Consider the following 15,333-nt stretch of genomic DNA (forward strand, 5'->3'; position numbering starts at 1 on the left):
CTGTTAATTTTGACAAAGATAAATTAAACATTTTTTATTCTACATTTGTTTATTAGTTACATTATACGGTATTAAAAAACGGTTCCAATCGGAACATAGGCATTAATTACAGAATGATACGTATAAATTCTAGAGGTACTTTTGCCTCGCATGGGGACCCAAATGTATTTATGTACAATATGTATGAAGTAATTATATGTGACCGAAGAAACGAAACATGCACAATTACGAAAGCGCAGATTGTGTTGCATTAGCATTCACATAGTAATTTATTCACGCTGAAAACGAATTCATCGAAATGGTGCATTAACAAACTGCTGTCTGCATCTCGTTTTGTAAAGTATTCCGAGTAAATGACTAATGATAAGGTACACATTTAACTACTGCCAATATAACTGCAAACAGTATTAATTGAAGAAGCATTACGAAAGCTGTAAAAATTATATAAGCCTTTTTTAAATAATAAGCACATAGCCGAAATAATTAAACAAAAACAGAACCAAGACTGTGTGTGATAAGAACAGCTTATTTCCATAACAGATTTATCGTTCGAAATATACACGTCTAAAACTACCTCGTGAATGGTGTAATATCTAACATTACTGGAAAAATAAGGATAGCTGATAATATATCAACTTAATAAAATAACTAATAATCTAATAATATTTTTAATAGCACATATTAACCGCACTCACATAAATGTACGTTTCATTAAACTACGTTTAACGGAGTTTAGGTATTTGGGCATGGAATATTTTTTTCAATCTTACCCATCTTATTTGTACAGTCTCTCCTTCAAAAATATGATTTAATATCGTTCAGATTGCAAGTGGAATGTTTCGATATGCGGTTAATATTAGAGGTATTTAATATAAAAATAATCGTACCTTTCCTCATTGCGAAATCTAAAATTTCTTTCAATTCCATCCAATCCACTTCCATGTCGTCACCAGCCAGTTTTTTGAAGAATTCTCGAACTTTTTCGGCGTTCCGATCTTGTTCCGGCTCATCTTGAACCTTCAAGTTCGCGACATTATAAAATTATTTTAGTAAACGAATCAAGCATTGTACAAGTTTTATTATCACGCACAGATATACAGAACTAAATTAATAGAAGAGTTAAATGTTACTAAGTAATAATATTATATACAATAATATTTTATATATTGCAACGAAGCAAAAGTTAACTGAAATGGCGTGCATGTTACTTACCCTACCTCTGTGTCTATTTTCATTGCCATCTTCAGGGTTAATGAACTGGAAGCCAAGCAACATAAACATGCAAAGTGGTATATAGTGTTATTAATTAGAATGCACGACTCTTGAATGAATCGGTGTAGTTCATTGCGTAGGTGGGTTACGTGTAATTAAAATTAAATATACATTAGATCTATGCAATAAACATGAACGCATTGCAAATACTGAGTTAAGTCATGTTAAATATACGTTATTAATGTTTTCCTAAACATATAATATTAATTGGTTTACTATTTGTAGTCTGTGTATTATATGTATGTATTAACTGCAGATTAGCAAAATTAATTATTCATGCAGGCGTGTGAGCATTGATGACATTCAAAGTTTTTCAGGGAATGTATACACGTAAACCTCTTACCCTATCATCAACCTGTCCAATACCGACCTCATCGTCATTTTCCCTGGAAAGTACAATTCGAATATGAATTAGTTTCCTCTTACAACAAACTTTATGTAAGAAACTTACTACTTACTCCATATTGTTCTTATTTTCGGAGAAGATCCTTAGTAAAAATTCACCTTCTTCGTTAGGATCGAATGTACTTGGCACTATACAATACACACCAGGTGGCAATTTGAAACGGCACGTCACTTCCCGTAAATTAATAAATGCTGGGGATCTAGCAATTGACGCATTGTACTTGAAGAAGTTAATATCTAGTGGCTTGGGTAATCGGTCCGGGTTCTCCAGCTGTACATTTGTAATCGTTGTAACCATTAATTCGCATAATAAACGTGAATTAGTATCTTCGAATTACACTGTGTAGAGCTGAAAAATTGGCATCCAAAAGGAACGCGAATCTAATCGATTACACGTCTTCTAAACCAATCATCTCGAACACAATTGTAAAAACCCAGCGTATAGCATTTGCTTACGTTATTGGTAACATCCACGCATATGATCATGCAATAAAATTCATCTGCTTTCAGCTCTGCACAGCAGTATTGGGAAATGAAATTTTCCTTTAATTCTACGAATTTTAAATACGTACAGCATATATAGCAAACCCAATAGTCAGACATTCTGCACCCATCCTCCTTTGTGCGCGTCTGTTTTTCTGCATCAATGCAACAATAACGGTACACTTGTCGTCATCTTCATCTGGATACTCCAGTGTAATTCGATATTGTGGATTATGCCAGAAAGTTTCTGTCGAACGTTACATTACAAAGTAGTTACGTTAGTTAGAATTTCGTAGATATTAGAATCAAGCATCAATTGAAAAGGGACGTTTACCTAAAAAATTCCTACAACCTCCTGCAGTAACGCCGCGCACCCATTCCCCTTCGAACACGCTCATCTCCCATTTTTTTTTACCCGCGTTCAAGTCGTTTTCCGTTAACGAGTCTGGATTTAAATTACAAATCTCCAGTTGCGTGAAGTATCGCGTGAAATCCTGGAACGACATCCAAAATTCACCGTCCATGTCGAAGGTCAACCCTAACTCCTCTTTCTCGTGGTCAGGAATAAATCTCCATTCTGGCGACCTATTTAAGAGACATTCATTTCATGAAATGTCTACTTCGTAATAGATTAGGCTTGTAACATGAATTATTCGTGAAAATGAATTGCGAATTTTAGATACGAGATGTGTTAAATTGATAATATTATAATATCGAACTAATAATAATTATCCATGACATTTAGAAAGTTCTTCAAATTTTAATAAGGAAAGAAAATTGGTCGCCTTTGCCTACAGGTTTACGGAGTAGTGGAAGTGAGGTAATGTTCCATATCCGAAATCCTTTTTAGGTGCCAAAGAGTTAACTCTGATACAAGTGGGCGGACGTTATCATATAAGGGTATTGTATGTTTCGATTGACTAAAATTGGTCATGCCCAATATAACTGTTCTGAATCAGCAGTTTATATCGATTTCGATACGTTTAAACGTCTTACTGATCGCTCCATGGTCCGTTCCACTCCGCCTCGTTACCCCAAGGGTTTCTAAGCCTAAGCAGAGGTATTCTTCCATATTGGTTCGGGGTCTGAATCTCTACATATTTGACACGTGTAATACTGTAAGCGTGGCCTCTGATCAATCCTTGAGGTGTCTCAGCTTCCAATATATTTGGATCGGGCTAAAACGTTAACCGGTTTTATTGCACGCGTTCGATAAACACTGGGTATTGAGAAGACTCCTGTTCACCTCTATCGAACAGCCCATTAACGAGTTCCTTTCGAAAGCTTTTAAGAGAATACTGAACAAATTCGGTGGCGTGTCGTCCATTTGGTACATTTCCGTTACACCGCCTGTGAAGTCCTCCATGGCTTCGCAAGTGGTTCCACCCTTCAACGCTTCGTAGGATCCATGAAGTTTCGCGTACGCTTTTTCCAGCAAAGCACTCCAGAATTCATTGCTCTCAGCTGAACGTAGGTACAGCAATTCGCCGCGGTAGGTAGGCAATCTGTCGTCGATCACCACGTCCACCCACCTACCGTACTGCCAGAATCTGTTGGCGCGTAAACAGTTGAATCGTGGTACAGAGTTTAGCAAAACGTTGCTTCGACGAAGTCATGGGTATACCTGAAGTGAAAGATACCGGCGTAGTTTTCCTCGAAGCTCTGGTCTTCTGGGACTACTTGGAAAAACAAATTGGAATCCATAGTGAGATTCGCGACTGCGGCCAGCAGCCAGCAGTCGCCCAATTCGCCCTGCTGTACGTCGAATCGGGAAAAACCCTCGACGAAAAGCTGGGGATCGTCCACAATTTCCTACGATAAATGTGACATTGATGGTAAACACCTGCTTGGAAATGATTTTTAAAATTTGTATAGAGTAATGAACAAAATTTGTAGAATTATTTTGCTATAAGAGTACAGATTGATTAAAATATCCATCAAAGAGTATCAAGAATATAATATATTCTGTTCTAAATTTGTAAATTTTTGTGAGAAAAAATGCAGTCGTTTACAGTCTCTCATTCTAACGTAAAAATAGCAAGTACAATAACAACAGTTATAAATAGTCTGCTTGGTCGTAGTAATATGACAAAGTGCTATGCATAGCTATTTAAACGCTTCAGAAAATATTGCATATTTGAAAATTTCAATTCATTGAATAGAAACACAAATTGGAAAGAAAGATGAATGAAATCATCGTGGAAAAACCTTTTGAACGGTTAAGTACACGTACGATATACTTACCTATATTTCAAAATAACCGATTTAAAAATAACTGAAAGCAAAGGAATGAAAGTTACGCAATATTCTCTGGGATACTTTTATAATATCATATCGTACTGGTATGTAAATAAAAAAGATTAAAATATACACATTATCGCTTAATTTTTCGCCCAATTTAAAATATCAATGGACTTGTTGCAATAGAGATTTAGATTGCTTCGGGATTGCCTCAGTGATGAGTATTTCAAATGTCGATTGACTCAACAGATTTGACATTGAAATTTAAGAGATAAGATACGTACGATTGCAACCAATATGTATTAAATTACGCTAACAAAGAGTTGCCTCTAATAAAATCATAAAATCTGTTATTCGATTAATTGAACTGAGTCGAGAAAGAATAACATTCCACATATCATATTCCCCATATATCCGAGGTTTTATCTAAAGCAGAGTTCTTAACGACTTTTCTAGTTTACAGCTTCTTACAGTAATTTCTAATTGACATCATAGAGGTTTGACAATTAAAAATCAGGGTAAAAATTACGTACCATCGGTCGTTTCCATTCTATGTATCTGTCGGGACGTCTAGAGAAGTATAACGACGAGTCATTCGCTGGAAATTCCGGATCCTCGAAAAGGGTTCCAGTTGATAGACACTCTCGCCTGAGGGTGTTGAAATCCTGGACAGCCGCGCGTGGTCTAAAACCGGATCCTTTTTCTCCCAACTGAAACACAACCGACAATTTTCTATACACTCTAAACTTGAACTTCGTACGAATCGGAACCCTCTCTCGCGTGGTACTCGTCTTAATTAACAAGTCCAAGATTGCCTACGTTGTAACAAGGTTTTCCGATAAAATTCTTGGTAGTCTTTACTGGCATATCTTCGTACTTCGATTTAGTACTTTTATCCTTCAAAAATTGGGCTTTTGCGTAGACTGGAAATTTTGTTGGAGTAACACTAGGCACTGCATTTCGTTTCCCGATATTGATACTTTTGCTCCCGATGAATTCTGACTTTGGTGATAATTTCAATATCGCTACGCCTTCGTGCATGTAATTTATGTATCTGTAATTCGTGTACTTCTGTTCTCGTTCCATTTCGATGGGTGGGTGAACCAAAATGATCTATTGAACACTATAGACACTATATATACTGAATACACAATTCCGAAAAAGCTTGCGAATTTTTTGTTAGACGTTTAAACGATGTTGCTATAATGAGCGAACTGAAGTATTAGCGATTGTTAACGGATGTGTACTGACCGTTATAGAGCAAATCTTTACTTATCAACAGCATTGCATTATTGTAAGCGGAAGACAACCTGACCACATTTGTATAGTTTAGATTGTAGGCAAGGTATAATGAGATAACACTAGCGATAACAATACAAATAATGAATTTATATTCCTGATAACATAAATTCATTGTTTGTATATGAATTGATATCCCTCCTAAAAATAATTAATTTATATGAAGGTATATTCCTAATTAAAATTAATATTTTATTAAAAAATTTTTGCGCTCCCTTCGGGAAATTCAATTAAGAGAAAAGAAAATAAGAGAACATAATAAATGACGATAAGTTGGATTAAACCATGATTCTAATGCGCGAACTCTATTTTTATAATACTGCAAAGCAAAAAATTTCCTCGGTTAATTAATTTTCATGTTCAATGCTCACTGACTCATATGTAGGTCAGGGCAGTCTGGATTCATACGTTTACTTATGGAATAATAATTAAATTGGACATATTATTTAATATAAAGAATGTGCCATAAACAGAAAATTTTAGAACACTTGGTCCATTTCAGTATCTTATAACTGATGTAACTTTTTACACTCCGAATTATTTTCCAATTTTATAGCCAACTCTCTATTTAAAGTGTTTTATTTAAAATTTGCTTCAAAGGACAGTTCCTCGACCGTTACTTACCTATATCATAGTTTACTAGTATAAATCTACCGATGAAATCATCAAATACAATTGATGTTAGTAATCAAGACTTACTAATCGACTCTCAATCGATTTTATGTAACGAAGAAACTATTGATGGATCCTAAGTAACTTTTTACTTTAAAACAGTATCTAGGATAACGAATATTAGTAAAATTGATATCTAACTGTAAGCATTAATATACTCTATTAGATTCTACCTATTTATAGGACTTTCAAGAAAATTAGATACGTTGTTCAGAGGGAAATTAGCGAAGGTCGTACAGATAAATTTTATCAGGGGACTACGCTTTGTTTTGTATACTTGTTCAAGTGCACGTGTGTCGAATGAGTAGTGAAACGTGCACGCTCATGACGCACGATTAGAACATTTCGTTTAATCATAATTCGCATAGACATTCCGTGAGAGTCGGCGAATGAGTACGCATTAATTAATACGTTCCGTGCTGCGTGGGGCGTGTGCCCCACGCTGAACTTTCCATTCACGCCATTACGAATTTGTAATGTAAACTCTTCATAAATTAAATTTACCACCTTGTATTATGCGAGTTAAACTTTACACTCTTTTCTTGATTATTGTAATCTGTATACTGCTGTAAAGATTGTAAAGTATATGCTAGAAGCGAAGCTATTTAATTGTAAAACGTGGAGCGTGCATCAGTGCCCAAAACAAGTGTCCAAACATCGATCCAGCACAAAATGTGAAAACGAAGGTTATCGTGGATATTGATAACGTTTTATATTAGTACAAAAATTTATATGAAGGTATTGAAATATAGTAATATTATATTATATTTTTCGCAATCCAACGTTTGTTATAATATAAAAATATTTGGTCATTTATTTTTGATCGATCCAATGACCTTCAAATATTCATCTTACCTCATTACGTTATACACATTGGAATATTCGTGTTCACCAGTCAGCTTCATTTAATTTGACTACGACTTCCGGTTTTAAATTGCATCGCTCTCAAGCACAGTGCGTATGCTGAACGCTAATGAGAGCAATATATGTGCAAATCGAATTATTATGTAAATTCTTCCTTACTGAATTGTTTAAGAAAACATAACGGCAATTGAAGCTAATTAGATTAAGCTGTTGCCTCAATAGATTCGTTAATTCCCAAAAGAAGTACCGAACGAGGAATTTATGCGTATTTGTATTTACGCGTATAATTCGATAAGCAAGTATTCGTACGCATGTGACTCTCTTTGCCAGTTCCTATCAGATTACGACAGATTACAATTATCATGACGAAATATTAGATGCGTAATGAAATGTGAGTCGCATGATTGATAAATTAGTATTGTAAGATACGTCGTAACAAATTAAACGTATTACGTGTAGTTCTAAGTTGAAGGATGCAGTTAAGGATTAGTAATGTGATACGTTTGACGTAGATGTTGAGTCAAATTATTACTCCAAGTACGAAATACTCCACATATTATTAATATTTATAGTAGCTATGCCCAGTCTTTGTTTTTCAAACATAAAATCATTTCTAATGTAAGATTAGGATAAACATTTTCTCGTTCATAGGTTCACTCTAAGCAAAACACGGGATAGGAATTAGTTCTGTTTTATTAAAGTTTGCGCTATATAAACATTTTTCAAAGTTGTGTTAATTAGTAAAATAACTATTTGCAATCTATCCACATAAACTCGATACAAGCAACTCTTAAAGAGTTTCGATTACTACCGCAACAAGACGTAAACAATATTAAGTCCTACTCCAAAAGCGAGATTAATCCATACGTTACAAAGGCAAGGTGTATATGCTCTTTGAAATGTTACAAGCGGCGTGACCTATTAAAATCGTTGTCCTTTGTATCATTGAACAAAAGATTTAAGAAGCTGATTGTGGCACTATACAGACGCGTACCACTTTAATGTTGAAAAGCGACGGGAGGAATCGTTTGACTTCGACCGCCGCCTTAACGAACACATCGTCGAGCGGAGCTCCGTGTCCACCGCCGTAGTAACTCATCTTCCACGATGGCTACGCCCTGATTACTCTCGATCGCGATCACCACCGACCACTAGAATTGCTACGAGCTTGCTTCGCGAAATATTTCTCCGTTACTGGTAAATAATGAACGATTCCCTCGGTTCGAGTTAACGACGGTTAGCTCGTGTCACGTGCTCACTACACAAAGCCAGTCGGTTTCGACTGCGATCAACAAAAACCAAGGGGATTCCGATATAGTCTCCTGCACAACGCGATTTCGTACACTAGTGCGAATGTAGAACCGTTACGTTGACAAGTCTGGACATACGAACTGAGCTCATTCTCCCATTACCCTCACCCATCTTTCGTCACGCGGCATGGCTAAACGCGTCATAATGCACACGACTTTTCTGCAGGATTTTTCTCTAGTAACAAATGTCAGACGAATGAATACGAAGAGGGACGACGATTCGAATGGATTCTGGTGTGCGAACACTTCATGCCCCGGCGTAATTTTGCAATTACAGTCGTGAAAGTATGCAGCACAAGAACCGCCGGTATAAACAGGTATTGCTACTCGATTGCATTCGTCTACCTTCGTATTCGTTCGGTTGTTACGCATTTGTTTCAATGTGTATGCGGCTTAATGGAAAAGAATATGTACGCCATCTACGAGGCCACGAATTAAAGTATAGAAGCGCGGTCATTTAAACTTCAGGCACGTCCTTGTATTTCAACTTCCAATTGCTTCAATTTGTTGCATAACTTGATAAAACAGCCGCTCACCAATTATTGCGCGAAACGAGACGCTGCTGTACAATTAGTAATCATAAAATTGGAGCTTGCTACTCACTTCGATCTTCCGCACTTCGCGTCGTTCGAATTGTGTTTCGGTCACTTCCGGCTTCCATCCGTAAGAAAAGTTGTTCATTTTGCTTTTGTTGCGATTTCACCGATGCGTATCCAGGATTCTGAAATATCCTTTGATATCAGAGTTCCGGAACTAAGAGCACGGCAGAAATCGGTCACGTTTCAAACAGTTCGACGTTAAAAAAACTCTCTATTTACTAGCAAATTAACAAAATGCTTTCGCTGCGTCAGAATAAACTGCGACGACTCATCGAAGTGAGTTTATGGATTAACAACTTGATAACCGAGCACCGGTTCTGTGTGCTTCTCACTGCACTAGCACCTATTCACTGCACTAAACTTTGACATGGTTTTCCTCTACGCACACGTGGTTTTCACAATGAGTCTCAGATCGTTCTATACATATGAGTTGTTGGGAGGAAGGAGATTTTTTGGAGCAATCTCGATATACGTCACGCAATTCGTCTGAATCGTAAACTCTGTATCTCTTGTTCAGTGAACGTTTACGACGCGGAAATCCAATGACTAATGTCTTCAACGGCGGACGTACCTAATTTTCCTGTGGTTACGTCTATATATACTGCTATATAATTCACCTGTTATATGCTCTTGTTTTTATTGTAGTGTCGTAACACTTCGGTTGCTCCGTATCTAATCTCCTTCAGGTTTTCTCTGGTTTAGTATTGTAATAGAACGAAACTTTGCATCCAATATCGCGTTTTCCTTTCTTGTTGCGATGTATGAATACTGTTTTAAAGCCTTTTATCAGCGAAGGTAAATTCAGGCGATGATACTGAATCGTAATCAATCTAAAATGTTGTTAACAATTGATATTTTGGTAAGATCGTAGGTAACTACCACATTTGTTGGCTCACAGAGTATATGACAAAATTTACATTTGAAATTTTTTATTTAAATCACACACTGACTATTAATTAGTTCATTATAATGTAATGTTTTCTTATTTCAAGTGGTCTTTGTAATATTAAAAATGATTGTTGTCGTTTCACGAATATATTATGGAAAAGTGATAAAATTCAATGCGAATTTTAGCATATTCTAGTATACTATCGTCTTAACGAAAATATACATAAGCTCTAACAGGTCAATGACAGTAGACCTTGACATATACATACGTACTTAAACATATCTTATCGATTTTATAGCTTAAAGAAATCGACGTGAATAATTGAAAGAAATTTTGCACGTTTTGCTGAAACACAAGCAATATTTTTGTTAACTTCAACGTTTAATAAATTATCTTAAATTGTCACAGAAACAATTCTTTAATTATCCGAAACTGAAAAATGCATGTTACAAATTGTAGAAGCTGATAACGAAATTTTACTGTTTGAGCAGCGTTTAGACAAAAATCTTTTTCTATTCTTTATTACATACAGCTCACGTAATGTATGTAAAGATATTTTCCACTAATTTTGTTGATTATCAATAGATTCTTAGATTACGTATTGTGTAACAACATGTAATTAAGTATAATTCCGTTGATGAGATAGATGCTCCGATAAGTGCACAGACAGAGAGAATGAGTATCGATTGAAAGTCACACCCTAACAAGATGTGTCAGTGACACAATGTCAAGGTCACTCGCGGATACTGAATAATTTGCACTCTCTGTATCCTCTAGTCATTCGATTAGCAGAATTCAATGTCTCGAAAAATCACTTTAATTGATATAACAAGACGATCTACCGTATGTAATATTGGAATTTTGTTGCATTTGTCACAAATAGATAATATTTACAATAAATTTAAATAAGAGAGTACAAATTGTCTGGTACAGACGAACTGTTTTCCAATTTGTCAAGTCGAACATGAATCACAAATTTGTAACTTGTACACGCATTTGTAACTGTCTGGAAAATGCCTTACGATATCGTGGAACGGTCTACAAAGTAGAAATGCTCGCGATATACTGACTGATATTTCCTGAGAGGGAGATGCTTAGGACTCGAAAGCATTCAGCCCTGTCAACGACGAATGGTGGCGTTGGCGTCAAGGGGCCAAGGATACAACACGTGGAAATACACGTATATTTGGGAATATTAAATTTTTTTGTTCCACTTGTTTGTAGTTCAATTAATTATGTAAATATGTAAAGATAACGATTCTAAACTTTTGCTCTTAGCACCAATATTTGTCTGCATGAAGCATACTGTAATATTTTTGAGTTTCCAAGGGGAACCACGTGTTTTACGCCAGTACTCAATGCCGCTATTGAAAATATTTTTATCATATAAATATATAGGCATAGTATATGATTACATACGATAGAGGTTGCATTTATGGCTTCGTTTTTATAGATAAACGACTGTGAAAATTCCTCGGTTCGTACTCCATAACCTACTTTTTAAAATCAATATCAAAAAATGTAATGCATCCGTTCTGGCAACATTTGGCAAGTGTTTCAATTTGTTAAAAAGGATCATATAATAAATGGCTCTTATTTATTTAAATGATACGCACGTCTGACTTTCTTAAATTCAGTAAAAATTTACGATTTGAGTTTTTGAACTAGTTTTTCTTTTTCTCCTTTACGAGGAAAAAATACTCATAAACATATCAGGTTTGTATAGTTTCAAAAGTTGCAGATTCAAATTTTAGGGACATAAATAATCAGATTTTAAGTTTATAATTACCATTTCTGAGTACGGAAAGGTCTCGAAACCAGTTGCATTGCGACATCTTTGAAAGTAACCCACATTCGTGTTGATATTGGGAATAAACCATGTAATATCAGAGACTTTAGTATCAAAACCTAGAAGACGTGGATATGGTTTATTTTTAAAGATGGCACGATGCAAATGGTGTTTCAGTAATTGTACATTTATACCGTACTGAGCCTAGTACATCCATTTTCCATTAACGTTCCAGTTTTGTGGATATACAAGTAACCTTACTTAAGTGATACAACCTGTAGCAACTAGCAATTAGGTACAAAAGACCTTTCTGCTATAATCAGGTACTACGATTCATTTTATGCGTGCCAATAAAGCTATTTCTCAGAAAACGTCTTTGACTTTCTCTAAATATCTCAGTAATAAAGCTTAGTCGACGACGTTAGTAACACATTTAGACTTTATAAATCGGGGTTTTTCAAAAGGGTCTCGGCTTATGGTCAAGTGGCCGCACTTAAAGTAATTTTATTCATTGGGTTTTACTCTGGCATCAGCGATTTCATCAAGTTACGCTCCAAAGGGTCCTTAGAATTTCAAATATTTGTAAGTTACAATAAGCGGACCTGTACCGTTAGGGTCATTTTGACATGCAGGTACTTCTGCGCTGCCGCCAAACTTTCGGCCATTATCCCCGCTTCCAGAACGTAACGTGTCTTGGGAAAACTGGAAGGGGGTGAACTGGGATTGGTCAATCAGGAGAATATCGCACCTCCCTCATAAGTCAACCATTTGATGTGACTGTGACATATTAAATTAAGAGACTTTGTAGACTTTAGTCAGAATTTTGTTTTAGCAAGGGTCGGAAAGATTATAGGGTAGAAAATCTTCGTGTATGATGTATACGTTTAGATTGGTTAGTTTGTTCATATCTTCAGATGCATCGTGAAGAGATAAAAAACGCGGCATTTTCTAAGGGTCAGTCCAGCATGTGCCTGTAACGGGACTTAGACACGTGCACAGAACAGGACCAAGATTGAATCTTGAACTTGGAAATTCCATTAACGTCATCCAAGAATTTCGAAGGTCCAGCATCCGTGCATATATCTTCTCATCCTCTGCAGGCGTATAAAAGGATGTAGACGATACTCTAAGGCAGTGGTTCTCAAAGTGTGCGCCTTATGGTATTTCAGAGAAATAAAAATAAAGCTGTCCAGATATAAACATAAATATAGTTACTCTATTATTAATCCCTGTATACGGCAGAGGGATTCCCAAGAAATACGACGCGATTTTAGATAAATTTCAAAATGTGAACAACCGGAAAATCTCTCGAACGAGCACATACAACTTCAGAGAGTAATCATTTGGCTCCGCTTCTAATCCCTGTGCGGTGGGGATCAGAATACGCCCACAGTATCCCCTGCTTGTCGTAAGAGGCGACTAATAGGGGGAAGAAAAGGTTAACGAAGATTTAGAGGAGCGTAACGAATTTTAATTAAGAAAAAGATAATGTATGCAAAGATATTAAATGCGAAATGTGCGTCGAGTGTTGTCGAGTTTCATAAATTAAGATTTTTGGAACCTAAGTTGAAATATCAAGGAAATACAATATAATAAATACATTACATATATGTTAATACGTTAGATACTGTGTCAAACGTAATCTATCGTTACATCTTGTACAATAATTTACATTCGGAAGCATTCATGGAATGTATATGGTTTATATCTGACAAGCTAGAATAACGTGTCGCTTCTCGACGATCACTGAGATTCATCTTCGAACTTCAGCTCAAAAGCCTAAGCGATGCCATCTATTTCCATTATGGCGAAGTTTTGGCATCGCTCCGTCAATTCGCATCCGATTCAAATTTCAATTACACAGGCTCGCGCCATGGATAAATGAAACTACAGTTAACTGACCATCGAGCCCAAAATTATCGGCTATTCGTATCTCGGGTAACATTAATTACTCGAATCAGATCGGTTGTTGTGATATTGCTCGAAGCTTGGAAGCTTTATTGTGTTATGGAGATACCCTGAAATGTGGTGGCGACAGGGGAACTGGGTAACAACCTTGGTAGTAACGAGCCTAAAAATATGAATTCGTTCAACGTTATAGCCGACCTCGCGTACGGCGGGGTACGTTTTATGTTAAAGCTGAACTTGGCGGTGCTCCAAGCGGTGCTCGAGGAGAAAAAAAAAAATTCCCCCCTACTGATATTACCCAAGCATCGCCAGCCGCCAGGGCTCGACTTCATTCTACTTTAGCCGAGTTCATTTCGCTCGCGGTGTATTCAGTCGATGGAATGTCTTCAGATAGATGAGGCGTGAACAGTCATTAGAGTAGCGGAAAAAAAGGAAAAATGGAAGAGAGAAAGAGAGGGGGGAGAGGGTAGAGGGAAATTTGTTGGTGAGTCGCCAGGATAGTATCTCGTTCCACGAACAAAACGGTTGTTTAAAGAATCACGATCAGGTGCGAGCATTAACGCCTCTAACGGTAATTACTAGAAAAGTATACGACGGACCTTGAAAATAGCGTTCCCTGGATGATAGACGTCACCTGAACCGGACAATCCTCCTCGAAGTAGACGTGACAGAAGATTGTAGCGGCCATATGTGGACCATGTGTCCTCCGGAGGCTTAAACAGGGTAGGATTCCTACGAATAAATCACCTTGCCTGGAGATATTAGCGCCCATGCTGTTCGTATAAATAAAACGACCCACGTGTGTTCGTCTCTCTCCTCGTTATTTCTTTATTGAACAATTTATAGCAAGAGCCGTCGCGTTTAACGTCCTGCGATAACGCGGAAAGTCTCGATAGCGAAAATGCACTCGAACGTCTCGGACGAGGACGAAACGGACGAATCGAACGGGAGAAATCGGACAAAGGATCGCCGGATCCAGCAAAATGCAACGGCTTACCCTTTTAAGAATTTATACGTTCTCGCCTTGTCAGTACCGTCAGCTATGACTTTCACGTAATAATAAGAATAGTTCGACATCTCCCTAATAAAGATACTACGGTAAATATAGCTGCAGGCGTGCGAGGCTACACTGCGAGCGGTGATTCTCGAAAGGGTGGCAGAAACGCGCACTGTTCGCCGAAAACTACACTCGAATTGTCGTCCGTACCCCTTCTTCTTCTTCTTCGTTCCATCGATGCCTGCCTGCTGTCTGCTTGTTTTCAGGTTTCTTCGTTTATGCATACCTATATCTTCAGATGTCTGGACGTTTGTCCGACTCGCAAACCGAATTCGTAAACCATTCGTCGACACGACAACGTTATTTCCGTTCTCCGACTAGGAAAGTTTCGAATACCGCATTGCACGCTACGCTCCAATTAGGAAATTTCAGTTTTTGTCTTGATAAAATATCATCGTGACTTCCTATGAAACTTTGAACCCTTTCTCTCTGAACCATTCGAACATAAAAATATCCAAACATTGATATTTAATGGTTTAAGGTATGTAGAAAAACAACATGACATTGATGAATTCTGGTTCTTGGCAAACCGTCAAAATGCTCAC

The 15,333-nt window shown here is 36.9% G+C and overlaps 1 protein-coding gene across 6 annotated transcripts in view; it reads right to left on the reverse strand.

Moving 5' to 3' along the window:
* The window catches only part of Calpa (calpain A), a 33,613-nt gene extending 18,586 nt beyond the window's left edge, over positions 1 to 15,027 (reverse strand). For 2 of the 6 annotated variants that reach the window (XM_076894335.1, XM_076894334.1), the window contains exons 1-11: positions 14,729 to 15,027; positions 14,331 to 14,463; positions 4,935 to 5,111; positions 3,785 to 3,972; positions 3,407 to 3,710; positions 3,157 to 3,338; positions 2,495 to 2,745; positions 2,250 to 2,407; positions 1,731 to 1,948; positions 1,616 to 1,658; positions 888 to 1,017 (exon numbers count right to left, since the gene is read on the reverse strand). In XM_076894335.1, coding sequence (XP_076750450.1) covers positions 888 to 1,017; positions 1,616 to 1,658; positions 1,731 to 1,948; positions 2,250 to 2,407; positions 2,495 to 2,745; positions 3,157 to 3,338; positions 3,407 to 3,710; positions 3,785 to 3,972; positions 4,935 to 5,111; positions 14,331 to 14,463; positions 14,729 to 15,012 — 2,068 coding nt within the window. In that variant the 5' untranslated portion in view covers positions 15,013 to 15,027. Of the gene's footprint in view, positions 1 to 887; positions 1,018 to 1,615; positions 1,659 to 1,730; positions 1,949 to 2,249; positions 2,408 to 2,494; positions 2,746 to 3,156; positions 3,339 to 3,406; positions 3,711 to 3,784; positions 3,973 to 4,934; positions 5,112 to 5,220; positions 5,543 to 8,230; positions 8,493 to 9,149; positions 9,299 to 14,330; positions 14,464 to 14,728 lie in introns of those variants that run through there. The other 4 variants (XM_076894339.1, XM_076894337.1, XM_076894338.1 and 1 more) reach the window with 3 other exon arrangements.
* Between the last annotated feature and the right edge of the window lie 306 nt (positions 15,028 to 15,333).

The sequence above is a fragment of the Xylocopa sonorina genome, chromosome 4 (genome assembly GCF_050948175.1).
Source record: "Xylocopa sonorina isolate GNS202 chromosome 4, iyXylSono1_principal, whole genome shotgun sequence".
In the NCBI taxonomy this organism is placed as follows: domain Eukaryota; kingdom Metazoa; phylum Arthropoda; class Insecta; order Hymenoptera; family Apidae; genus Xylocopa; species Xylocopa sonorina.